This window comes from Nyctereutes procyonoides, unplaced genomic scaffold (assembly GCF_905146905.1).
Source record: "Nyctereutes procyonoides isolate TBG_1078 unplaced genomic scaffold, NYPRO_anot_genome, whole genome shotgun sequence".
NCBI classification, from domain to species: Eukaryota; Metazoa; Chordata; class Mammalia; order Carnivora; family Canidae; genus Nyctereutes; species Nyctereutes procyonoides.
In genome coordinates, this window is record NW_026575049.1 from 32,450,877 (window position 1) to 32,477,950 (window position 27,074).

General features: G+C 50.3%; 1 protein-coding gene across 3 annotated transcripts in view; it reads right to left on the minus strand.

The window, feature by feature from the left end:
- ABTB3 (ankyrin repeat and BTB domain containing 3) overlaps positions 1–26,671 on the minus strand; it is a 309,294-nt gene extending 282,623 nt beyond the window's left edge. For 2 of the 3 annotated variants that reach the window (XM_055328940.1, XM_055328941.1), the window contains exon 1: positions 24,910–26,671. In XM_055328940.1, coding sequence (XP_055184915.1) covers positions 24,910–26,050 — 1,141 coding nt within the window. In that variant the 5' untranslated portion in view covers positions 26,051–26,671. The remainder of the gene's footprint in view (positions 1–24,909) is intronic. The other variant, XM_055328939.1, reaches the window with a different exon arrangement.
- Between the last annotated feature and the right edge of the window lie 403 nt (positions 26,672–27,074).

The window sequence follows — 27,074 nt, forward strand, 5'->3', positions numbered from 1 at the left end:
CCTAATGCACAAAACCAAGAGCAAAATCAATGGGTGGCTTTGAGCCGCTAAGTGCTGGGGTAGCTTGTTTTGAGTGATAGTTAATTGAAACATCCTTGAAGACAGGAACTCTATTTCATTTAACTTTACATCCCCTAATCTAAAACAGTGCAAGGCTCATAGCTCAATAAAATTCAGCTGAGTTGAACTGGCTCAGACTGAATTTAATTTTCCCCAATTTAGAAGGACTACTTTGGTAAATAAAGCCAAATGTCCTCAGTCACCAGCTGAAACTGCTACCTGGCCCATGTGAAAAATGGAAGGGTAGAGCATACATGGAAATGTACAGACTATTATATGTGACTCTAAACAAAAGACTTTTTATGGGAATGAAATAAAACTATGATTATCCCTAGCAAGTTTTAGGAATATTGCCGGCATGACAGCCACTGTAAAAACATCACATAAAAATACTCCCATTTTTGGGTCTGGTGCCAGGAAGCCCTGACATATTTCTCCATTCCCTGCAGGACCAAAATGGAGATGTGATCCTATGGGCTTGGCTCTTTCCTCCCAGGCACTCGGAGACTGAGTCTGGCAAGTCAGGGACTCTGTTGCCAGTAAAAATCACATTTACTTTTTTTTTTTAAGATTTTATTTATTTATCCACAAGAGTCACAGAGAGAGAAAAAGGCAGAGACACAGGCAGAGGGAGAAGCAGGCTCCATGCAGGGAGCCTGACGTGGGACTTGATCCTGGGTCTCCAGGATCACACCCTGGGCCAAAGGCAGCGCTAAATCACTGAGCCACCCAGGCTGCCCACATTTACTTTTTATTGGCTGACACTTTGGAGCAGCCTCAATGTGGAGGGCTTCCTGTTCAGTGATCCGGCTTCAAGACATCTCACTGGACCAACAACAGCTGTTCCCTGGTCTGAGATGTCCCTTCATGTCCCCTACCCTCCGACTTGCCTCAGGGGGGTGGGGGCGTGCTTCTGCAAAATCCTCTTAGGTTAGCACCCACCTTAGACCTTCCATCTTTCTGAGATCACAAACTCAGAACCAAAAGGGACCTCAGAGTCACCTATGTCATGCTCTGGCCTAATCCCTGCTTCAGAGCACAAACAGGCCTTTTCTTCCAGTGTGCTCTCAGGACAGCTGGGAGGGAGTAGGTGTGAGTCGTGATTACACTATTTGTAGACAGTGGCACCTTAGCAAGTCCCATGACCTCGCTGGGTCTAACCAGGCCAAGGATGCTCACAGGATACCCATGGAGACTGCATGACATATGGGTGTGGGGTGAATGAATGAACATTGCTGATGAGTCCAGAGCTCACGGTAACAATCCATCAGCTTCAGCCTGAAATAATGTCTTTCTTGCTGTAGCCCCAGCAGCTCCAGAAAGCAATGCCCCCGTCTTTGACAATCTAGATCCTGGCTTCATTCTCTGGAATTTCTGGGTGTTGGAAGTGCATGGTCTCCAGTTCTCTGGGAGCACCATGCTTTGGGAAGAAGCCTCATATTGACATGGGCAAACCCCCACCATGGTGATGGGTCAGAGCTGGGCCCTACCCACATCCGGTCAGAACCAACTTGCCCAGGACATATTTACAAGGATGGAGAGAAAGGAAAGCTCTTTCTCACTTCCTGATATAACCTGAGGAAGTCAGGGCTAGGGTAGTGACAGCCAACTGGCACATGAGAAGCTGAGCTAAAGATAAACCCACCAGGGAGGAAGGTACAGCTGGAAAGGGCAAAGGGCAGCTGAGGTCATGATGGGGCCCTCAAGCAGCTTTAGCCCTGTTCCTGGACTTCTCGTTTACATGAGTCAGTGTTTTCCTCCCCTTTATGTTCACATGAGTTTGGGTTGGATATTTTATCACTTGGAACTGAAACTGTGCCCTTTCTATCTATGCACAAAGTCAAAGCTCCCTCTAACTCTCTTTGTGGGACAAATTCCACAAAACTCTACCTTCATAGAGTTCTAAAATCAGAGAATGAGCATCTTTCTGGTCTCACACATGGCCTCAAAGATATGTTTTTCAGGCCCACCCAAGGACCTACTTATTTATAAAGGGTCCCCTGCCTCATCACACTTGATTTTACCTATCTTTTCAACCCTGAGGCAGTCCATGGTGATTCACAGACAAGATACTTCACACTCACCTCCAAACACTAAATAGTCCATAAACATGGGCAGTCTGGGTGGCTCAGCAGTTTAGCACCGCCTTCAGCCCAGGACTGGAGACCCAGGATCAAGTCCCACATCAGGCTCCCTGCATGGAGCCTGCATCTCCCTCTGCCTGTGTCTCTGCCTCTCTCTCTCTCTCTCTCTCTCTCTCTCTCTGTGTGTGTGTGTGTTCTCATGAATAAATAAATAAAATCTTTAAAAAAAATAGTCCATAAACAGAAAACAGGGAGGTAAAGAGACTCCCCTTCCAGACAGAGAGAACCTCCCAAGCACCAGTAAAAGCAAGAGAGGTATCCAGCTGAAGTCTTACCTGGGGAGTTGGGATGAATGACCAGACCAGCCTGGAAGACCATTGTCTTTCATTGGCAATAAACTGGATCTGATGGAGAAAGTCATGAGCACTTTCTGGTCCAACTACAATTTCTTCTAGAGTCCCTTTATGCACCAGAGTGATTTTAAAAGCCAATCAGTCATTTTGGAAAATCAGCACTTATTAATATAATCAGGTTGTTCAATTAAACCTTACTGAAGTATTTTTTAAGATTTTATTTATTTATTTGATACACAGAGAGAGGGTGAGGGAGTATGCATACAAGAGGGGGTGGAGAGGGGCAGAGGGAGAGGGAGAAGCAGACTCCCCAATGAGCAGGGCTCAATCCCAGGACCCTGGAATTATGAGCTGAGCCGAAGGCAGATGTTTAACTGACTGAGCCACCCTGGTGCCCCTAAACCCTACAGAAATATTAAATTAAATCTGTATTGAAGCTTAAAGTTGTATGGAATCATGATCAGGTTCACTATCAAGTATGGGGACAATGACTTTAACACAGAGGGCACAGCCTGACCCCATGTTTGCTTTAGCAACACCTTAAAGTGATCCAGAAGACCAGGACCACTCCTCAGTGCTAAAGGATGAGCTGACCATGACAAGGGTGTCAGCCATCACCCCTTTATGAGGCCAGTTATATTGGGTGACTTTGGGGGCTCAGGGTGTATCATTCAAGAAATACTTGTCTGAGGATGAGCTCTTGGAGAAACATGACCTCTGAAGTCCTGGGATTCGCTGGCAGAAAATTGCAAGGCATTAACAGGAAATATCTGTTGCCTTCTCTGACAGGTACTTACTTAGCGTGAAAAACAACAGGTGCCATTAACCAGCTACAACAGGCACTGCTGGCTGCGAACCCAATCAATATCCTTTTCCTGTGCTCTTCCTTAGGAAAAGCACTCAGATCAGGTAGTCATGGTGGGAAAGACATGTCCAGCTAAAGAACTAAATTTCTTAGCTTCCCTTGGAGAAATGGTGGCTGGAGAGGGGCTAAGTGTTGGTCAAAGAGATATAAGCAAGATTATTGGGTGGGGCATCAGTGAGGCTCCTTGAAAGAAGAGCTGAATTCATTGGCAGGCACCCCTTCCTCCATCCTTTCTCATTCTTCATTGTGCTTAAAATGTAGAAGCAATGACTGGAGCTGTAGTAGCCATCTTGGGACCTTAAAGTACTTTGAGAATGCAAATCATGTGCCAAAGATGCCAGGGAAGAAAGACAAAGAAGCCTGAGATGTTGTAGAACCACCTGCCTGACCTTGGACTGTCTACCTGCCTTGGGCTGTTACAAGAGAGAAAACTAACTCCTTGTTTGTGTAAGTCAGTTAGTTTGGTCTCTGATACTAGCTGCCAAACACAATCTGACATCAGACTGCCCAATTAAAATCAAGTGTTCTTATTGGTCAAGAATGACAACTTTGATTCACCTCTGGCCACCTCTAACAATCAGAATGCTCTAATTGAATGATACATAGGTTTGTGCTCTAATTCTGGAAGAGCTGATCAAGTAATATCTTCACTGAGCACAGGGCAGGAAAAGGGGCAAAAGAACTGAAAGATCCAGACTCTGCCCTCAAAGAGCTTACAGGTAATGGGAGAAGCAGGTCATGGCCACACAAAAGGCTTCCAACAAAAGGAGCCATGTGATCCACAGCTGAAGCACTGCAGACAGCAAGCAAAGGCTGTAGAATTTCAAAGAAGGGAAAATCTGCTTATTCTGGGACAACCCCAGGAAGGATGTAGGGCTTGATTTGGAGCCATGTGACTGAGAGGAAGGGTTAGAAAGGAGCCATTCCAGGTGGACAAGCTGCTTGAGCAGAGATTAGGCATGAAAGTGTTTGAGGGAGGGTGGGAATAGCCTGGGAAGCCACCGAGGTTCCACTGAGGCAAGAATAGGGGGTGACAGGATGAGGAGCTTGGGCTTGACTCTGTGGCCACTAATAGAGGTTAATCTGGGGTGCCAGGAGGAATGGACTGGATGAGAACAATCCTAGGGTGAGACTCCCATAAGGAGGCTGACTGTGGTCTGTAGGCCCTGAGACATTCTGAGTAGGGATGGCATTTGCCAGCTCTGGCCCATGTGGCAGACAGAATGACAGTGGCAATGGCACAACCCCAACCTTTCCAGCTGAGAGTAGCTCTGAACAGCTGGAGGGACAGGGGCAAGCCCAGTGCACATCATCCCTCCTCCTCTCCCCTACAGGCAGGCTTCCCTTTTGGAAGATTTGGCATTTAGCCTCCTCCCATTCGCCAAAGAAAGGACAGGAATCTAGCATCCAGAGGCAGAGAAGGATGATGCCCTCCATCCAACAGAGGGTTCAGGACCCCAGACACAGGCTCACAATGGCTCAGAATGGAAGGGACCTCACCTGTCATCAGGAAACCACAGAATTCTAGAATAGTATGGGCTCCTGGGAGGTCCCTCAGGGATAAGTTCACCCACTGGTTTTCAAACTGGGTTCCATACGGCAGTAGGGTCCGATGCTCAACAAAGGGGATAGTGGGTATGCCAAAACAACTCTGCTTTTTTGTTTCAGATATTGAGGTTCCCAGAAAGGCTGCATTTCAAACCAAGTCTGAAACCCACCACCAACCTAACTCCCTTCTTCTTACAGATGAGGGAACCGAAGCACACAGAACCCTGAACCCCTTTTCTTGGAACTCCCATCGATCCTGTGATCACTGGTCAGTGTTACATTTCCAGGACAGCCTCACAAGATTGGGGCAATGCTGTTCCCACTCACTGTGGGAGCCTCAATTCCCAGCACAAGACCGGCCAGCCACAAGGTGCTTCCTAGACACCTAAACAGAGCTCGGATTGAAGGTTAGAGGTGGCTTTCAGTGGCAGAGCCACAGTGACTCAATCCCTGCCACACCTATGGCTCAGCATGGCCCAGTTATGCAGGCGCCAAGCTTGGGCATGTGCTAACAGAGCATCCTCAGCTGCTCTGCACAGAGTTCCCAGCCACCTGAGTCGGTGTCCCCGCCCTGCCCATGGCTGGCTATCTCCAGCTTCCACATCATCCTGTCCCTGAGCAATGGCATGAGCAAGTGTGTCCCTCTTCATGGTTGTCTCTCCAACACTCAGCACTGCCCTTCTACTTCTCTTCACTGAATTCCTAATTTAAAAAAAAAATTTTGCGGGACACCTAGGTGGCTCAGCGGTTTAGTGCCTGCCTTCAGCCCAGGGCCTGATCCGGGGGACCTAGGATGGAGTCCCATGTCAGGCTCCCTGCTTCTCTCTCTCTCTCTCTCTCTCTCTCTCTCTCCTGTCTCTCATGAATAAGTAAAATCTTTAAAAAAAATTTTTTTTTAATTTTTGCCAAATCTTTAAAAACACACTTGGACCATGCAGATCGTTATAGAGAGAGCTAGGGAAGGGCTCCATCGTGGGAAGTCTCTGGTGAGCCTCCCAGGAGTGGTTTTTCTGTCTGGTGCTCATTTTTCTCCTTCTCTCTAAAATGGGAAGGCTGGCCACTCAACCTCCTGAGAGCTGTATCAGGGCCCTGTGTAGCTGTAGGAAAAGTGACCCATGAATGGGAGCACACGGCAGGCCACCAACTGTGGTTTCATCCCACATCTCTGAGCCCAAACACCACTGGCCCAAAGTTCCTATCCAGATTTGCAGACAACACATGGCCCCATCAGCAAGGAGAGGCCAGAGAGGGATCACCATTTGATTTTGCACTAGATTGTAACTATCTCAACAACCACATTACAATATGAATGTGAACATGTGTGTGAGACCATGTGTGTGTGTGAGAGAGAAAGAGAGAGACAGAGAGAGAGAGAGACAGAGAGAGACACAGAGAAAGAGACAGAGAGGCCTCAGTTGGGCAGTGAAACTCGCAGAGTGGCCTTCTGAGGCCAATCTCAACTAGGTTTCTTGATGTCAAAAGCACGGGATAATTTTTTCTCAGTAGGCAGCTCAATTCCTGGGCCTCTTAGGACTACAAACGTACCCAATGCCTTAAAAGTGAAAATTATCAGCTCCAAAATGTGAAAAGAAAACTGCAAAGCCATAATTAATAACTGTGTAATTAAGTGGCTAAAACCTATAACATGAAGTCAATATCATGAACTGTTGACATCAACACTCATCACAATTTCATGACATTTGGGGGAGGGTAAGCCTGGTTAGGTCTTTCTCACTCTGCAGGAATTCCCCAGGACACATGATGACAGCAGAGAAACCAGAGCCCACTGAAAAATGAGACGTACACAGAGCAAAATAATTCCCAAAGAAAATCATTACAGTTTTTTTCTAGCCATAACATAAATCCAATGGGGTCTGTCTGAGTGTGATGTGGGATGGTGGTGCCCCAAAGATGGGGAGGCTAGAATTGAGGAAGATGCTAAAACTACCTACATGACCATCTGCAACTTTCAGCTATCACAACTCAGCCCAAACTCAGAAGCCTTGGCAAATGCCTGGATTCTGACAATCCCACTGAACCTGTGTGCAAACACAAATGCACATACACACACTAGCTGCCTATTTCCTGGTACTGCTGCAGTTAAGAAATACTTGCCCTCACTTCTTCCAAATGGAAACAAACTGAATCTTTCCTTGATATACGATGTACAATCAATAACCTCCTACTTCTCCTTTCATAGAAAACTCATTTTACTTTAAGGAAAACATGATGAATGATTAAGATCCATAACAAAGACCCTGTGCACGGAATACGTAAGGATTTCTAGTTGTGACAAGTCTGCAATGGAAAACTTTTGGCAAATGGAAAACCAAGGTAAGAAACGTGCCTCGGAGCATGTCTCCCCTGGGCACACCCCCTCTTTTCCAGTGCCCGGTGCAACATGGGGCAACCTATTCTAGGCAAGCACAGGATGGATTTTACAGCTGAGCTGAGGCACACGAGGCTTTGTGAGCCTCTGTGCTTGTGTTTTACTTCCAGAGGAAGCTTAATTAGGCTGGGCCAGATTTCTCTAGAAAGTCTGCTAGTGGAGATGCTCAAGTAGCCCATTCTTTCTGGGCCAGCGGGAAGCTGGGGGAGGGGCCATCTGTGCTCTGCAGAGCCCAGCAGGAACACTCCTCCTGTCTACATGGACATTACATGGACTTCCTGACCTGCAAGTAGCAGCATCTGAAGCCTGAATCATAATGCTCCAGGGATCCCAGGAGGAGCCCCCCACCACCACAGCTGAAGGTGCAAAGGTAGAGGCTGGTCAGATGCAAGGTCTGACCAATTTCAGGGGAGGGCCCTATATCCAAATAACTCCATATATCCAAAGGCTGGGAGGGCAAAAGCTGGGGTAACCTTCATATCCCATCCTTCCGATGGGATCCCTGTGCACTCTTCCTTCCCACCCTGGAATATTCAATCCAGGTTGTCAAAAACACTTGAGTACCAACAATGCACAGAGTGGCCTTAGGAAGCACAGAAAGAGCACTGGACTAGAAGTCAGTCACCTGGTGCTGCCACTTAACTTGGTGACTTTGGGCAAAATATGCCACCTTGCCCTTAATACGCAGGGCTGTTAGGAATATTGATAGGAATAATTAATGGAACTTTGTCAACTGTGCAAGCCTAAAGAATCACAAGGATTGTGGGATTCACAATTATAGTTAGTGCAGCCTGATAAGTAGCAGACATCTCCTCCCATCTTCCAGAGGCCCTGCTTCAATTCCACTCAACTGGCAGATGACTGTGTTCTCCAAGGAAGCGGGGAGAAGGGCAGACCTGAGTTAGTCAATAGGAGGATTAGGTTAAAAAGGCTCAGATTAAGAACTGAATCAATAAATGTCACACTGTTTCTGAAAAAAAAAAAAACATGGTCCTGGTCTTTCTAATCACAATACTGGCCTGGATATTGGCAGTGGTGTGTACTTTTCTTCCTACACCAGCACCTGGCATTTGGTAGATGCTGAACTACTTCCCAAATGAAGGACCAGGAGAGATGGAGAGAGACCCACGAAACCACAAACACTGAGTCACAAGGGGGAGAGCCAGACATGCGGTTGCTTTACCCTCACAATCCCACATTGCCGATCTGATTAAATTGATTGCTCATCTAATAGCCGATGTTTTTAATCCCTGTGGAATTGACCAGCTACCTCATCATGGTCTAGACACAGCCTCAGCGTTACTAAAACATTTAAGAAATTTTCAACGGGTCACATTGCACCCTCGAAGCAGATGGCCGGCAGCATTCACAGGACAGCCTGCGGATGGCGCACTCAGCGGCCAGGGTGGAACCCCCAGCTCCTGCCCTTGGACAGGGTGGCCATCTGGAAGCCTCTTTAGCTTCTCTTAGTAAGGTCCCCAGGCTGTGCAAGAGAACTGGAGACACTGACCTCATGGATGGGGTCAGAGAACGTCTGGAAAGTAGGCTACACATATTCCGACACATGGCAGGCCTCAAAAAATAGGACCCAGGGTGAACTGCAATTGAGGAAAGGGGGAGAAAAAAAGCCTTGTTTCTTTTTCCCAGGGCAGCAGGGCATCATGGACACACACCTGGGTGATTCAGGGAGCTAAGGTCCAGGCCCAGGCGAGAAGTGAGGACCTTTCACTTGGAAAGCTCAGGATTTTCCATTGCCCGCTCATGTAGCAGCAGCTGTGCAGCCCCACACACACCTGGAAAGGCCACACACCTTGCAAAACCCACCTAATACCCAGACTGAAGGCAGCAGGACTGCACCAGGGGCACTGTGCAGGCTTCTCCCAACGCTAAGATCCAAGAGTCTATGCAGACACAGCTTTCAACTCCGAATTAGAGCAAGGTGCCATCTCACAGAAAGAAAGTGGGTATAAGGGAATAATGAGCAATCATCCTGTTTTCTGTTCTTCAAAGAGAGGCAAGCTGTGGAAAGGAGAGCTTCTCAGAGCTGGGAACGTGGGAATAGAGGGGAAGACTCCCAGCCACTTAGTTCTAGGCTCTTGGCTTCCCTGTTAGTGAAGTTTCACTGATTCATGATGCATTTCACAGACTGCAAACATTTAGAGTGATCACTATATACAGACGCTGTTCTAAGTCGCGGGGCAAGAGTGGGAAATGAAACACAAATACCCTGCTCGCACGGAGCTCACCTTCCGTGGCCTCATTTGCTCATTGGACACATCTGTGTAAGTGCCAACTAGGAAACCCAAAGATGAATAAGAAACAGTGTGACCTGTAAAGACGAACAGGTAAGCTGGTGAGTCGACCGTGGAGGTGGCGGGGGCGGAATGAGAGTCCCAGCTATAACAGCAGAGGTGATCGGGCACTTGCTGCTCCCACACTCAGTCACGTCATGGCATTTCATCTTAGCCCCAAAATATTTCTATGCATTTGGGGGGAAACTGAAGCCGAGACCTAAGAATCCACCCGAGGTGGCACAGCCAGTAAGGGATGATGCCAGAATGTGAACTCAGGCTGTCTGACCTCAGACGCTTGGTCATACGGCACAGTATACCCCTCTGGTTCCTCTCCAGAACATCAGCAGGTTAGACATCCTAGTGAGTACGTCACTTAGGCCACCACACCCCCAAAGTCCCCATCTTCTATACTGGGGTTCTGGCATTTAGGACCGATCCTTTCTGCAGATACAAAATTGATTTGGTCACAAAACCTCTTAGGAAAAAATATACATATTTCTTTCAGACAGAAGCAAGCCAGTTTTAAACCTCAGACCTCCGAGAGCCATAGGTGACTGTGCCAACTCTGACAAATGAAAGCAAGCACTTTGGCCTGGAAGGCTGGGACGTGTCTGGCTGGACAGGCTTATTTTTGGTTCAGAGATAGCTTTGATGAGTTCCACCTCTGCTTCCTTGGATCAGAAATGGCACCTGGGTGGTGAGGAGACAGCAGTGAATAGGGAGAAAAAGAGCTTAGCATTAGGGAAAGAGCAGAATTGCAAATCATCAGGAGATGCTTGGAAGCATCTAACTGGACCCTGCCTCCCACCAGCCCTGTGTATTTCCAACACTGGCTCTCCTCCTTCCCTTCCCCCCAACCCTTTGGGGTCCTAGAACTACGAGGTTCCAGGCACGTCACCTGCCCCCCAGCTCCCCTCCCCCATCCCACCCAGCCCAGCCCTCCTCCAAGCCTCAGGGGGCACACCCTCCTGGCGGGTTCCCATAACCAAAGACAAAAAAGCACAGGCATCTTGTGGGATCCCTGCTCCCGGAGTTGCGGAGCCTCCTGGGATGTGAGAGCAGAAAGGACTTGCTAAATCATCTGGGCCAGTGCTTTTCAGACTCTGTGTGGCAACAGAACCCCGCTCTCAAATGTATCTTTATGCAGAAGTCCAACGTATGGAGGGCAAAGGGAAGGACAGCCGCTCTGGTGAAGTGTGTGCAGGGCAGGCGTGGGAGCAAGCCTCCCCACAGCAAGGCCCTTTACAGAGAACCTTAAGGTCATGATGGTCCAGTTGGAAGTTACTGATTTGGCCTAATCCCCCCACTGTAGAGATGACATACGGAGACCATTTTGCAGCCCCAAACATCCTCCCGGTTCACAATGGCCAGTGCGGTTCCTTCCCATCAGGTGCCTTGATGTTGCTTGTCCATCAGTCCTATAATGGTCCTAAAATGGTCCCAGGGGTTACAGGCAGTGACCCCCCCATAGCTTGGGCATGATGGTGCTCAGTACTTGGCAGGCCACATGACACAATGGGGCGCTTGCTCCTCCTGAACGCCTCCTCCCGCTGACTGGGAGGACATTTCCTCTCACTGGCTGCTCCTCCTTGGCCTCGCCCAAGTAAGGGCCTGGGCCTTGGTCCTCCTGTCTCCTCTATGCTTACTCCATGGGTGACTTTGTCCTGTCCTCTGGCTTCAGAAACCATCTGTATGCTTCCGACTCCCAAATTTATACCTCCAAACTGAGGTCCCTCCTGAACTCAGCCACGTAGCTGACATCTTCACCTGTGGTCCCCAAAGGCTCCTCAAATGCACACATGTCCCCAACTGGACACCCAGCCTCTCTGCACCTGTAAACCTGCTCCTTCCCCAGACTTCCCCAGCTCAATTTATGCAACCCCAGCCTTCCAGCTGTTCAGACCAAAACCTGGAGTCATCCTTGACTCCTCTCATGTCCCGACAGCCCACACCCAATGGGTCAGCAACACCCTGTTGATCTTCTTTTTCATTATGGCCCAAATCCAACCACTTCTAGCTCACCTCTGGTGCTACCACCCTGGTCTACTGTCCCATCACCTCCTGCCTGCATTATTTTAAGGACCTCCACACACTGGTCTTCATTTCACTCTTGCTCCTCTAGAGCCTATTTTCTTCAACCAGCAGCCAAAGTGATTAAAATCATAAATCATAAAATCAAACCTGCAAATCCTTACTCAAAACTCCTTCAAAGGGATCCCTGGGTGGCACAGCGGTTTGGCGCCTGCCTTTGGCCCAGGGCGCGATCCTGGAGACCCCAGATCGAATCCCACATCGGGCTCCCGGTGCATGGAGCCTGCTTCTCCCTCTGCCTGTGTCTCTGCCTCTCTCTCTCTCTCTGTGTGACTATCATAAATAAATTTAAAAAAAAAAATAAAAAAAAAAACTCCTTCAAAGGCTTCCCAGTTCACTAAAAATAAAAGCCAAAGTCTACAATAGCCTATGAGGACCTACCCAACCTGGCTTTCTCTGATACTCTGCTCTCACCTCTTGTTCCTCTTGGCTCACTCACACCTCTTACCACACTGGCTTCTTTGCTATTCCTGTCTCAGGGCCTTTGTACTGCTGTTCCCTCTGCCAGGAACACTTCTTCCTCAGTTAAATCCCTCACTTCCTTCACTTCTCTGCACCATTGTCACCTTCTCAGTGAGACCACCCTAACCACACTATTTATAATTACAACCCACCATCCCAGCCCTGCCAGGCCCCCTCACTCTGCTTTATTTTTTTCTATGGCAAGTATCACTTTCTAACATCCTATACTTGCTTACTTAGGTTTATTGCTCAGGGTCTCCCCCCACTAGAATTCATGGTCTATGCAGGCAAGGATTTTTGTCTGTGCACTGATATATGCCAAGTGCCCAGAACCATGCCTTCTACATAGCAGGCCCTCAATAAATATCTGTTGAGTGAATGAATGGTTGAAGGATTATTCTGCAGTTTACAGATCCCTTTCACATCTCATGATTCCTTTGAGCCTCGAAACTCTCTGGGGATGGACTTTTCAGACAAGAAAACAAGTCCAGAGAGGTAAATCACTAGCCTCAGATCACACAGCTTGTTCTAGAGTGAACCTCATGTCCTCTCTGTCCTTAAACCCTCAAGATCAGGGTTTCTGACCATGCTGGTGCCCATCTCTCCAAAGCCCAGATCCTTTCCAACTCTCTTCCCTCCCCAAACTCACACCTATGTTTGCTGAACACTGTATTTGTAGGACCAGTGCACAGAATGCTTATTTTTCTCCCAGATGAGCACTGATATACTTTTACTCCAATGAACTCCTATCTTGTCTCCAGGTGACACAGACATAAGCTTCCGGGCCAACTTGTGGCCCTAAGACCCTCGGCCAGAACACAGGAGGGACACTGACAAGCTGTCCCGTCCCTGACCTTTGGTTTCCCCACATATCACAATACCTGGACATTCTGTAAGGAATGAAGGAGGGGGGACAGCGGGCAGAGAGAGACACTTTGTGATTGAGAGGAGGCTCCCTTTGTTCTTTCTTGACAACCACGGGCTGAAATGTGAGGTTGCTAAGTACAGCTTCATAACTGCTTCTAGTGCCCTGCTGACAAGTGTCTTCCAGGTTCAGACCCCCACCACAAGAATGGCTACGGCAGCTGCTGTATTTCTGCCTCCCCCATCATACGACAAATTGTGTAACTGCTCACAATTGCTCTTTTTGTACAGGCCACTGGGAAGCTCAGAGGAGCAGATCCTGGTTCTCGGGCCTTTGGACTCTAGGACTTACACCAGTGGCCCCTGGTTTCCAGGCTTTGGGACTTAGACCAAATTACACCACCTGCTTTCCCAGTTCTCCATCTCACAGGTGGCGAACTTGGGACTTCCTGCACTGTGTGAGCTGATTCCTGTAACAAATCTTCTCATATGCAGTATTGATATATCCTATTGGTTCTGTTTCTCTGGAAAACCCTAACACAGTGGTAAATCCTCAATACATTTCACCTTTGCCATTAGTAAGTGCCAGGCTTTACAGTTTCCCACAGCATTGTCTTGTTTGACACTCATGACTCTGCACATACCAGAACCTGGTATCGTCATTATTTCCCATTTCTATAAGAAGATCCGGATTCATAGAGGTCAGGGGCCTGTCTGAGGTTGCACAGCATGTGTCCACCCTGCCGGGCCTGAGCTGAAGCCCTCCTACTCATAAGAGGGTGAGGGCACCTTCCTGCACACCCTCTTCGTCTCCTGTGGCTTCAGCTGCCCCCAGCCAGCAGCTCCACATTCTGACACCACCAGAGGCCATGAAACCCCCAGCTTACTCTTCGTCTGTTCTTGGCTCTGGCGCCGAGAGCAAGGGAACCATGGAGCAGCAGGGTCAGCAGCAGGACCAGGTCGGGAGAGGGGTGGGAGGCTGAGAGAAGAGAGGCAGGGGACACCCACACCTGGCTGCTCACCTGGCCGCCCACCTGGCTGCCAACCTGGCCACCCACCCGCACCAGCCTACCTCAGTGATTGGAAGCAGCACATGAGGAGACTCAGCATCTGGGAGCTGCAGATGGGGCGGGGGGACAGGCAAGGCAGCTGCAGATGGGGGGGAGGTGGGCAGCAGGGCAGCTGCAGACTAGGGTGGAGGGGGTGGGGGGCAGGTTTCCAACGAAAGAGGGGCACACACAGAATTCAGATTTGAGAGACGAGAGTCCCGGCTCTGTTCCCTCCCCACCCCCATGACACCCCAATGACACGGGTCCAGTGCAGGAAGGACAACCAGGAATCTAACCCCCCTGAATGTCTGGTAACCTGGTGCTGGTCACAGCCGCCCCTGGAGGCACACGGGAGGGGCAGCTGGGCCTCCCCAGACTCCCCTCCCCCGTCCCCATCTGAGGAGGCTTTGCCCTACAGCCCCTGAACCCCTCCTAAGGGGCTCCTGCCACAGGCACAGTTTTACCTCTGGGGGATTATTTGGGAGCCAGCCTAACCCACCTCAGGCCTGCGGCTTCATGAGGGCCAGAGCCATGTCTGATTCGGCCCACAAGGGTGAACCAGGCCCAGGCCCTCGGAGTCAGCAAAGATGAGGCTGCAGGGGGCAGAGGCAGGAGGCCAAGGGAAGGAATGGCTGTGTCTGTTCTCCCGTACTTGAAATGCTCTGAGGCCATCAAGAGAGAAAGAGAGAGAGAGAGAGAGAGAGAGAGAGAGAGAGGGAGGAGGTGATCTGTGTCTGCTCTCATGCACATCCTGACGTCTGGACAGTGCTCTGCGTTGGCATCAGGAAGAAACAAGGACACGTGCCACCCCCACCCCCCCCCAAAAAAAACCCAGTTAAATCCAAGCAGCCTCCCTATCAGCTTCTGGATACTGATGCACTGGGGAATGGCTACAATGATTCTGCCCTGAGCACACCTGGCCTTTGCAGTGATTGCTTTCGTGGGTGCTGCCACCAGCTAATGGGGACCCTCATGCTCCCGAACTGGCATTTCTTCTACTGTGATACGTACAGTGAGAACCAGAGATGCTACAGCCTGGTCGTAAAATAACCTCCAAACAATGCAGCCTCCCAGTCCTCACTGCCCCCAAGGACTGATCTGGTTTGGAGGAAACAGTGCTTCACAGAGGACAGCGGGTGGGCTAAGAATCCAGAAATCCAGGTACTGGTTCCTGCTCTGTCCTGTGACCTTGTGATGTTGGGCTAGGAGGGCCTCACTCTGAGCCTCATTTTCCCCACCTGTAAAGTTGCAAATTGAACCAAGGGCTCCCCAGGGAGGGGGGTGTTGCACAGGTGGGAGGCAGGGAGAATGGGAAGTCCCTTAAGAGCTGAGCTCAAATCCCCACTCTGCCATTTACTGCCTCAGGGACTCTGGGCAAGTTATGAAATGTACCATAGCCTCAGATTCTTCTTGTGTGGGGTGGAGTGACAATACCTAACTGGGCTTCCCACATTCACCTTCCTGTGTGTTCTCAGTACAGCAGCCTACATGAGCTTCTTAGAACACAGATCTGGTCTTGCATTTCCCTCCTTAAAACCTTTCAAAGGCTTTCCAATGACCTCAGGAAAAGAGAGACTTCTCAATCTGGCAGACGGCTGGGTCCAACCTCTACCCAGCTCCCCTCACTTTGTTCTCCCAATCCAGCCACACTGGCCGTTCTCCTCACCAGGCTCCCTTCTGCCGCAGGCCCTTTGCACATTCTGTTTGTGTCTACCTTTTCAACCAAATGGGCCATTCTCCCACTTCTCTCAAGCCTCACTGCCAGATCGAAGTCTTCTCTTACTCTTGATGGCATCAAGAGCCTCAGAAAAAGCTCTTCCAGCCCTGGGTATCTTTCCTTTGTAGCAACCATCACAGCTGTAAATTTACCTCTACCTGATTATTTGATGAAAGAAATAAGTTCACTACAGGCCCACAAGCTCCATGAGGGCAGGGATCGTGTTGCTTAACATCTAATTCAGTTCCTGCAGTACAAGTTGTAATGAATATAATAAAATTCAACACCACCATCATTTATCAAGGAATTTCTACAGAGCACACACTTCCCTACAGCTCTAAGAACTAGGTTTTATTATTAATCTCACTTAACAGGGGAAGACTGAGTCACTGTGAGGTTAGATAACCTGCCCAGTATCACACAGCTAGTAAGTGGTCAAACCCTGGAGGTCTGGTTACTGACAGATGATTTGAGGACTTTCGCTCCATAGGAAGCAGGGTTCAGGAACCAGGTCTTTCAGCAAGGAAGCCAGCGCCTCTTCAACATTTGATAATAATAATAATAATTGCCAGCAGACATTAAGTATTTATGGTATGTCCAATACTACATATTCAAGGGATGTTTACATGAATCAACACATCCTCCTAATGATACCATGAGGAAGTTCTACCATTATCCTCACTCAACAGATGAGAAAACCAAGGCTCAGAAGCTTCATTGGCTTTCCCAAGGTCATCAGAATTTCCACCTTGGTCCACTAAGTCTAAAGTCTGGGAAAACTCTTGCTCTGGGATTCTCAGGGAGGACTAGGACAGATTCTCCACCATGCCACAGATTTCTGCATTCAGTTCTAGTGAGAAGGACCATGCTCCCTCGGCACTGAGCCAGCTGGGCAGAGAATGGACAGAGCTGTCCTCTGGAGACAACAAAGCCACCCACTGCCCCAGGGGCCTCGGCCAAGGAGGCTCCCAGCAAGCAACCGCACAGGGCAGCCAGGATGGGGAAAGCCCGCAGAGGCAGACAAAAGACCTGTGACCATGGGTCCTTCTACAAAGGACAATCCTCAAGCAGGAGCGCCAGCACCCAGGAAAGCTGCGCCCTCCACTGCACACACCCTTCAGGCCGCACTGGAGTCCTTCTGGGGTCCCCTCAGAGGCTCATCTGAGCCAGAGTTCACCACCGTGTGTGGGCCTTCAGAGCCGAAGTTCCGAAACCCAAACCCCAATTCTATCCCTTAGTATGTATGGCAACTAAAATCAGCTACTGTCTGAGCCTCGGTTTCCTCACCAGGAAAATGGGATTGAGAAACACCCACTTCACAAGAATGGTGTGAGGGCTGAACGAAGTATTACATATGAAGGCCTGCTGGTCCAGGACCTGAGCCAGCAAGTGTTAACAACCTCTACTGTTGTAGGTAAAATGCAAAGGATGGCAGAGGGGAAAGGACGAGCACATAAGACAACTTGCCTGGGGCTCCCCCTCTTTTGGATTCACGTTTTACCTATGCCTGAGAGCATCATGCTGATTCACTATGAATCCATATAGCACCCACTTCCACAATAGGATAACAATAACAATAATAAACATAAAAGATGATAGGTATCAAGTCTTTACTTACCATGAGACAGTGGGGGAAAACACTTTGTATACACTACATGATCGTTTTATATTATTTTAATCTTCACAAATATCCTACAAGGTGGCCCAGAGCCAGACGCCTGAGTTCAAATCTGAACCAACCACTTGTTAGCTGTGTCACCTGAGCCAAATTCTTTAAGCTTTCTGTTCCTCAACTTTGGAATCCAGAATTGCAGTTGGGAGTGGAGGACCTGCCAGAGACCATCATTCCCCCCCTCCCCTTGTTTCTACTTGAGGCCATGTGACGGAGTTCTGGTCACTGGAATATGGCAGGAGCGGATACAGTCATATACAGACTGTCCTCTAAAAGCTTCCTACACAGCCTTCTGCACTCCTGTTGTCCCTGAGCAGGAGGTCCAAGTCCCCAGAGTAGAGTGTTCCTGATGGCATAACCTCCATCAACATCCACAGGACAAAGCACCTCCCTGCTTTGCCACCAATTAAGTTCAACATGAATGAGAAGGCTACTTTTACTGGGTTTAGCCACTAAGATGTTAGGGTTTATCTGATGCAATAGCTGGCATCACCCTAATTACTGAAGACATAGGTACCATAAGTGAGTGGAGTTCTTAAACACGTGGCCTTGGTTTAGAGACAAGAGTAGGGTTTGGGACACTAGAGGTGCATGATGTACAGTGGTAAAATGTTTGGTTAAGCTGTCACCTCAGATAACTCAGAGGCCCAAATTGGGCCTGCCGAGCCTGTAAGCTCTGGAGAAAGAGGTTTGAAAAAAAAAAATAACAGGAATAACAGGAGCTTGTTGGCCCCCGGCTGAGTTTAGCAAGGTATTTGAAAGAAAGCGGAACTATGGCACAAATTAGCCAGTTTGCAAGTGGAATTGGAAAAGAATAGTGGAGAACTGAAAAGGACAACTATTTCTAGATCCCAAACAGTAAGAGTCAAGACTGAGAAGACTTTTAAGTGAAGTAAATGATCAGATAAAGGACATAAGCTTCCCACTTGAGCCCCATGGCCCCAAGGTAGCCATCATTAGATGGAGAGAGAAAGAAAGGTATCCAGCTAAGAAAGTGAAGAAATCATCCAGGCTTGATAATGAGCTCTAGGAGATGACTATGGGTGTGGCTACTGGCTCACTAGATGGCACAGATGAAAATCCTACCAAGTTGTTAAGAGAGCTACACTGGCAAAATCAGTAAGTATCTTTATGGTGACAGCCTTAACACAATCCTTAGGCCCCTAAGAGATCAAGGGCAGGAACTAGGTCACAAAAGATTTAGAGCTTCAGGTTGGTCATACTCCCCAAGAGCCACTTTTGGCTGTGGATATATGGACACAAGTGATGAAGATCCCTTCCAGGGATCCAGGCTTAGCCCATAACACCTTTCATAAGATCCTCTACTCTCTCCTTCTTCCTCTACCTATTGGCTAGATGAATGTCCTGAAGGCCACGTACTGATAATAAAGAAAACCAAATCCATCAGTCTTGGTACCTAAATGACTCTCTTGCCACCTCCCACCTCACTCCTCTCCCAATAAGACTTTAGTGAGTAAGAAACAACTTCCTATCATATTCAATTTCCAAGATTTGAGGGTTGGCTTTTAGAATAGTTAATGTCATTGTAATGATCATAATACAGAGAAGCAGCGCCTGGCATATAATAAAAAGCATGATACAAGTGTAGCTATGATTACAATACCCATTTTACAGATAGGAAAACTGCAGGTTGTGAGTGTGTTCAACTTCGAAGTTAATTCTTTTTTAAAATTTCTTTAAAAGTATTTTATTTATTTACTCATGAGAGACACAGAGAGAGGCAGAGACACAGGCAGAGGAAGAAACAGGCTCCCTGCGGGGAAGCCTGGTACAGGACTCCATCCCAGGACCCCAGGATCACAACCTGAGCCAAAGACAGACGCTCAACCACTGAGCCACCCAAGGGGCCCAAAATCAATTGTTTTTTATCTTTACCTCTCAGTAGATGATAATCAGACCTATCTTATAGGTGAGTTTGGCTCCAGGTCACAAATGATAATGGATCCAGAATTAGAGGCCTTCCCCCTATTCGAAAGCCATCAGCATGCCACAGCTGACCCCAGGTCTCTAGACTGATCCCTCCTCATCTTATTTTGCTGTTATTTTTATTTTCTGTTCCATGAAACACCCTACTTGCAAGTGCCCCAGCAATGAACTGGCAAGTCTGCATCGAAAACCAAATAACCCTCCACTGACCCAAATTCCGAGTTTTAATTTACATTCAGCCAGTTAATTAAAAACGTGCTCTGTGAGCACAGACACTGCCATGGCTGACTCTTGAGATAGTTTTGCTATTCTTCCTAAGAAGCTAGGTTTCTTCTGTGACATTTTTGTCCAGCACAGTAACATCGCACCACGGAGCAGTACCACCAGCTAGAGGACAGGAAAAAACTGCCAGGGAAGCATTTAGTGCAGATCAGAGTCTAAGGGGGGGCAACACTGAATCACAAACCTGAAAACCGTCCTGCCCACCAAGCCAGTGCTGCCTGGGCGAGGGCCCCTTTTAATTAATGTTTATAAGGTGATTTGGGAATCCTTGAATGAAAGGAACTATTCAAAATCCCCAACCTGAATAATCAGTGTTTTAAGAGAGCCATTATAATTGAGTGCCTACTATGTGACAGGTGTTTTCACACACTTGATCTGATTTAATCCTTTAATCACTGTATGTGGTAGATTTGGATTTTCTTCCTTTTTTATGCCTTTTGTTTTGTTTTGTTCTGGTAATCCTCACTGTGCAGATGAGAAAACCAAATTCAGCAAAATTAAGTCATTTGCTGGGAAGCAGCAGAGCTGAAATATGAGGCCAAATCTTTCCCAGTGTAAAGTCCTTACCCTTTCATCACACCACACCGCCTCTTCCAGTCTTTCCTTCAAACTCCTTCTGCATTTAAAACAATATTTCATTCAAGGACACATATGGCCTTTTTTTATGGCTTTTTTTTTTTACTGCAGTGCATTTTAAAATACAGTGAAACGCACAAATCTTAGGTTTACAGTGCAATGAATGCATTTTGACAAACATCTGCACCTCTGAACTCTGGAACCCTGTTAAGTTCCCTAGTGCCTCTTTGCTAAGGATGCCTTAAAAAAAAAAAAAAAAAAAAAAACACTGCAAATAAAATAAACTACTTTCCTTTGACCAAAACAATCTTTTGCCACCTTGGCCATGGAGCCAATCCCTGAAATGAGCACGCTGGATTATTTGACTTTGGGAATATCGGGAAGGGGGATCCAAGTTAAAATTCTGTGCTCTGCTGGCTCTATCCACACTGGAGATGAATTAATCTGGATGAGCTAGAGATGGGATATACCATTGTGCCTGAATTATCACAACTACCATCACCATTTTGGCCCCTACCATGTGTCAGGCAGCAGATTGTAATACCTTTATACACATAATCTCATTTATTCCTGCTTATTACCTCTGTTATATAGCTGAAGAAACTGGGCTCAGAGAGGTTAGGTCACATGCCTAAGAACACACAGCTATAACACAACAGCCTTGAAATTCAAATCCAGGAGGTCTGACTTGAGAGGTCTTTAGAAAGGTTGATTACATATGTTGGTGGGTGAATTTTAAATCCTAAAGATTTAGTGGGCCACTTATATTCATTCAACAAATAGTACTCAGCATCTGCTATGTGCCAGGTGCTGTGCTGAGTGATATAAGAGGAGAGACAAAGATGAATATGACACAAGCTTGCACTGAAGGTGCCACAGTGAGATGGGGAGTCACTTAAAGCAAGGTCAAGGTCAGGATTCCCAAAGGAGGGGGAGTGGGGAAGGGGTTGCATCAAGGAAATCCTCACAGAGGTGTCAGAAAGAGCCCTCTCCATCAACTCTTCAGGGATGAGTGAGAACTAGCTAGCTCTGAAGTGTTTAAGGTAAAACCACAAACGAGGGCTTGCTAAAGCACTTCTGCTGGCCCCTTGTATTTAGCTTTAGGAAAATCAATCAAGCCAAATTTTAAGACCCCACAGAAAGCCAACATTCACTGGGGTCTATTAGCTCTTATCCCAGCTCTTCAAACCAGCTGAAAAATCAACGTAAGAAAAAAGCCAACTCTTAAAACAGTCCCCACAAAGTACATGCCCTAAACCCAGTCATATTATTTTTGAGAGCCACCAAGCCCTTGCTTATAGCTCGTTATCTTCTGTTTTCTGAACGTAGCCCCATGCAATTAGTTTCATAATTCCTTGGGCGTGGCAGTTTAGCAGCAGCAAATTACAAGGGTGGACAGGTGTAGAGATGACAGTGAGAAGGGACAACCAAGGTAGAAAGATTTGAAAGGATGATTCAAGAAACTCAAAAATCCGTAGCTTCTTTCAGGACATCACTGTATAATATTATACAACAGCTCATTCAACTGAACGGGCATCTAGGAAGCTCCAGCTGTGTACCAGGCTCTCTCTTAGACTCGGCAGAGGTTATAAAAATGTAAAATCTACATTTTATAGATTAAAACTATACGGCCACTACGGCCCAGTGCAGCTTAAAAGGAACAAAAAGTGGGCAGCCCGGGTGGCTCAGCGGTTTAGGGCCACCTTCAGTCCAGGGCATGATCCTGGAGACCTAGGATCCAGTCCCGCGTCGGGCTCCCTGCATGGAGCCTGCTTCTCCATCTGTGTCTCTGCCTCTCTGTGTGTGTGTGTCTCTTATGAGTAAATGAATAAAATCTTAAAAAAAAAATAAAAGGAACAAAAAGTGTATGAATTGGGAGAGAAAGGATGTCAGGTTATCAAGGGTCTCTGTTCAACTGGGTAGGTAATGATGGACAGGTGGATAGCTTATCGGCAGAGAATTCATCTGCCGGTAAAGGGCAAAACACTAAGTCTCCTGGGCCTCAGTTCCTCCTCTGTGTAATGGGGATAATGGTAGTAGCTTTCCAAGGGAATGCGGAAGATCAAATGGATCAACGTACAGAGCAGTATTGGAGACACATTGGCAGTTATTTCCTCTGGAACCGCAGTGCTTGCTTGCTCCGTCCTTAAATTTACTAACTGCTCAATAAATATTGATGAATAAACAAATTCACAAATGAATAAGTGATACCGCTGAGTTAAAGAGGTAAAAAAATCGATCACGTAAGGTATGGGCTCCTTAACAAGGCCTGCAGATCAGAGAGACTGCCCTGCACAACAGTTTAATAGGTTTGATGTTTAATGTATTTTTCAGAAACCTAAGAAACTAATTGCTCATTCCTTACTTTTCTGCATAACTGACCTGCCATTTTAAACACGCTCAAAGAAAGGAGATGGAGAGATCACAACGAAATTGCAGTAGATCTCATGCTAAGAGATGGCTGAAGGGCCCTGGAACCCAGGAGTTAAAGCTCTGTGGTGTGGGAACCGTTTGCATGGCAGTAAACTCCAACCGCCACACACTCACCCTGCCCAAAACCGACTCTGTGGCCTTCTCCTTCCTTAAATTATACTTACTCCGAAAAAGATAAACACAAGAACTGTCTTTAAAATATGTTAAGGATCATAAAAGTAAAACCAATTTGAAAAAACCTAAAGGCTACTAATACAGCCAGAGCTACAGGAGGCCCTTGTTTTACAGACCAGGACACTGAGAACCAAGGGGAGTCCACCAAAGTCCTAAATTCAAGAGAATGGTAAAGACACAGGTGGAGGAGGATGCCCTGATTCCCAAACTGGTGCCTTCTCAGGGGAAGGCTCCTTACCTGGAAGGAAACACTGTGACAGATTAGCAAAAGCAGGTTCCAGTCCCAGCTGGGCGATAAGGGCTTGGGGGCCAGTAAGAAGTAAAGGACGACCTTAATGGGAGAGGTAAGAACAGTGGAGGTGGGGCGCACCTGGTGGGAAGAAAATTAAGCCCTCTGTGCTTTTTGTGGGCGTAGGGCTCCCGAACAGAGAGCAATCCAGCCTAAAGCTCCTGGGTTTTTCAGATGAATCCTCCCCCTTCTGAAGAAGCTCATACAAAGGCCAAGGCCTTTCCTTAGATGTTTCCACCTGGGTCAGGATTTCACGTGCGCTTGGGGTGGGGGAATGGGGAGCCCCGCAGAGGCTCTGCGCCCTCGACCGGCAGCAGAGGGGGGAGGTCCCTGGCCGAGAGAACCTCAAGAGCCTCCAGATCTACTCGGAAGTCGCGATCGCGCCCCTCCCCCACGCCCACTTTGCTCCTTCCTTCGCCTCCCCCAACGATGATCAAAACCAGGTGAAAGGACCGAGAGCTGGGGGGCTGGGTTCCCTGGAGCCCCGCGTGGCTGCGCTCTCCCGCGCACACTCACAAGCACACTTCACAGACACACGCACACGCTCGCCAGCACACGCTTGGCACCCCCAGAGGCCGCGCCCGCCGCATCTCTCTTTCAGCCCCCGGGAAGCCGACAGGCAGCAACATGAATGAAATCTACCCAGAAAGACTGCATTTCAGCTCCAACCACGCAATCTCCGGCCAAACCGCCGAATATGTAGCAAAGTTTTATTTCGCTTTTAGGGTCTCTAGTTACGCTTCTACCATTTCCTGTGGAAAACTGAAGCTTTGAAGTGTCTAGCTCGGGCTTTCGCAGACAGGCAGGACCGCCAGCTCGAGCTCTCGAAAACAAGAGCCCCCGGCCCCACCCCCTCCGCCGCCACAACTGCAGGTTCAAACCCACCCAGCTCCCGCCTCCCAAACCCGGGTGTGTGTGTGGGGGGGGGGGGGGACAGAACCTGCTGGAAACGCCGCCCTAAACTGACAGCCCTCTCCAGAACTCCGCCCCACTCCCATCCTGCCCAGGTCCCTAGTGGCGCTCCTTAAGCAAAGTGGTGACGGCTGCAGCTCCCTGCCACTGGGAGCCCAGAGGGGCGCGGGCTGGGGGTCGGGAATGGGGGCAGGGGGTGTCCACCGCGCAGCACCCACCAGCTGGGCGCTCTGGCCTTCAAAAACGGCCCCGGGAAAACTTGGGACCTGGAAGTCTTCCGCTCCACCCTCCCCGCACACACGCCTCTCCGGACTGTTTCTAGGCCAAACGTTCAGCCTTGGCGGCCGCGGGGCCCCCCCACGCCCGCGCCAGGACCGTGTCCCGGGGGCGCCGGGAAGTACGCGAGCCGGGCGGTGGCGGGAGGAATGCACCTCCTCTGGAATCCCAGGGAGCCAGACTCGTGCGCCCCAGAAGGTGGCATGTTCAAGGTCAAAAAGAAATCAAAAAACAAAAACACAGGGCTCTGGCGGAAATTTGCACCAGGGGCGAATGATGGAAACGACCGTGTCCCCGAACGGTGATGGGTTCCCCGCGCCGCCCCGCCCCACGCGAGCGGCCGGACTGCGTGCGCTCCCGGACTCCGGCCCCGAGGAGCCAGGTGGACTGCGCGGATTCCGAGCGCGGGAGCGAACCGGCTGGTTTCGGGCAGCCTCCAGCTCCGCCGCCCCCTCGGAGGCTTGGGACAAGCGCGGTGGCCGGGACGCGGCGGGAGGGAGGGCGCGAGGCAAACTTGCCGCGAGAGTTGGCCGGGCTGCGGGGGAGGAGGCGGCACCCGCGCGGCCACTTACCGCTGGCATTCTTCCCGCAGATGAGGTGCTGGTAGGGCTGCAGGAGCCCCCAGATTTCGGAGTCGTTGTTGACCGTGTGCTCCAGCGTCTCCACGGTGAACCTGGGCGCCTCGTGGAGCGCGTGGTGGTGGTGGTGGTGGTGGTTGGCGGCGGCGGCGGCGGCCGGGGGGGCTGCGGCGGCGGCGGCGGCCGGCGGGGCGCAACAGCTGCTGCCTCCGCTGGCGCTGCTGGCTGCGCTGCAGGCGCCGCCGCTCGCCGCTCCCCCTCCGGGCGCCTCCCGCTCCTTGTCCGCCGCGGGGGCCGAGCCGGGCCCGGAGCCCGGGCCTGGGCCCGGGCCGGAGCCCGGGCCAGGGCCGCTGCAGCTCCGGGGCAGCCCGGAGGCCACGACCCGCGAGTAGATGTCCCGGAAGAGGCTCTCCATGCAGGCTGTCAGGTAGATGGCGGCGTGTTCGTGGATGCGCAGCGCCACGCGGCTGTCCACCATCCAGCGGTACACGCGGCCCACGGAGAAGGTGAGGCCGCAGCGCGCAGACTTGCCGCGGCCCAGGCGGTCGCCGCCGGCACTGCTCATGTTGTAGAGGGACAGCGCGGCCAGCGCGGCCGCCGTGCAGTGCGCCGCCAGGCCCCAGGACAGCACTATCTCCATGGCGCTCTGGATCTCGTACTTGGTGCACTTGGCGAAGCGCAGGCTCAGGCGCTGCGCCTCCTTGGCGATGCGTACCAGCGCCCGGCTCACCAGCGTCGACAGCTTGGCCAGCGCGTCTTTGGGCAGGCCTCCGGGGGCCGCCGGGCCTGCCCGGGGATCCCGCGAGCGCAGCAGCAGCGCCTCCAGCTCCTGGAGGGTCCAGGGGACCTCGTCGAGGTCCGGCAGCAGCCGCGAACAGTGCTGGCCGGCGCAGTCCAGCCCCTCGGAGTCTTCCACCAGGGCAGTGTTGACGGTGTCAAAGCTGTTGTGCCGGCTGTGCATGGAGTCAGCTAGAGGCGGCCAGCAGCTCCCGCCATACGGGGACGCCGGGTGCGAGTCGGAACAGCACAGGGACAAGTTGGAGGAGCGCACCGAGTCCGCCGCGCCACCATAACCCGAGTCCAGCGTCAGATCCTCCAGCGTCCGCACCACAGGCTTCTTACCTCTCCTGGCCATCGCTGCGCCACTTCATGCTGCGGCCGCCGGGGAGCCGAGGGGAAGGAGCGGCGAGAGCAGCGGGCGCCGGCGCGCGGGGAGAGCTGAGTCCGCGCTGCCTCGGCTCACTTTTCCACCAGCCGCCACTGCCAAGTGCTACTACTTTCGGCTGCCTCCCCGAGCCGCCACCGCTGGTAGACACCCGGCAGACCCCGAAGTCATCTTCCGGAGCCCGGGCCGGAGCTGGGGCGCACGGGGGAGCGAGCCAGGCCGGGAGGGAAGCTCTCCCCGGGACTCGCCCCTTTCTTCCAAAATAGAATAAAAAGTGTCTGACCCGCTCCTCCCTGGGCCCTGCTGGGCGCAGAAGCCGCCGGCCGCCGGCCTCAGTGTTCGTAGGACGGAAATGGACTCAGACGCCGCCGCCGCCGCAGCAGCTCGGCTGGCAGATGGCTCCCCACTCCCCGCTCCGGGCTCCGGGCTCTCGGCTCCCGGCTCCCCGCTCCCGGCCCGGGGTTCGCTGGGCGCCCGCCCGGCACTGAAGCGCAGCAGCTACCGCGGCGGCTGCAAACCCGGCCGAACCCCGCAAACCCCTGGCAGCCAACGGGGCGGGCATATGCAAAGCAGGGCCGGGGGAGAGCCAATGGGATCAGAGGATGCTAATTACCCAGCCTTTTTTTTTTTTAAATTCCTCAGCTCCACGTAGCCCCGCCCCTCACACATGCCCCCAGCGGTGACCAGTGCTGCAGGAAGTGGGGGGCAGCGACCCGGGGACTGGGGGAGTTGTGCCAACGTAGAGACACGGATGTTGTCTCCCTGCTGCTGTCCCTGCCCCTCAGGCTCCTGACTTTGGTACCAGAATACTAAGGTGGCAGGTTGAGCAGGTGAGCCCCCACCCATCGAGGTGTGCTACCCGCCAGTGGTTCACAAAGTGTCTGCCTGGGGTCGCTTCCTGCCCCTGAGTTTCAGATTTCACTTTCCTTTTTTTTTTTTTTCTTTAATAAGCGTAGCATGTTTTTTCTCCCTTCCCCCTTCCCCCACCTTCGGG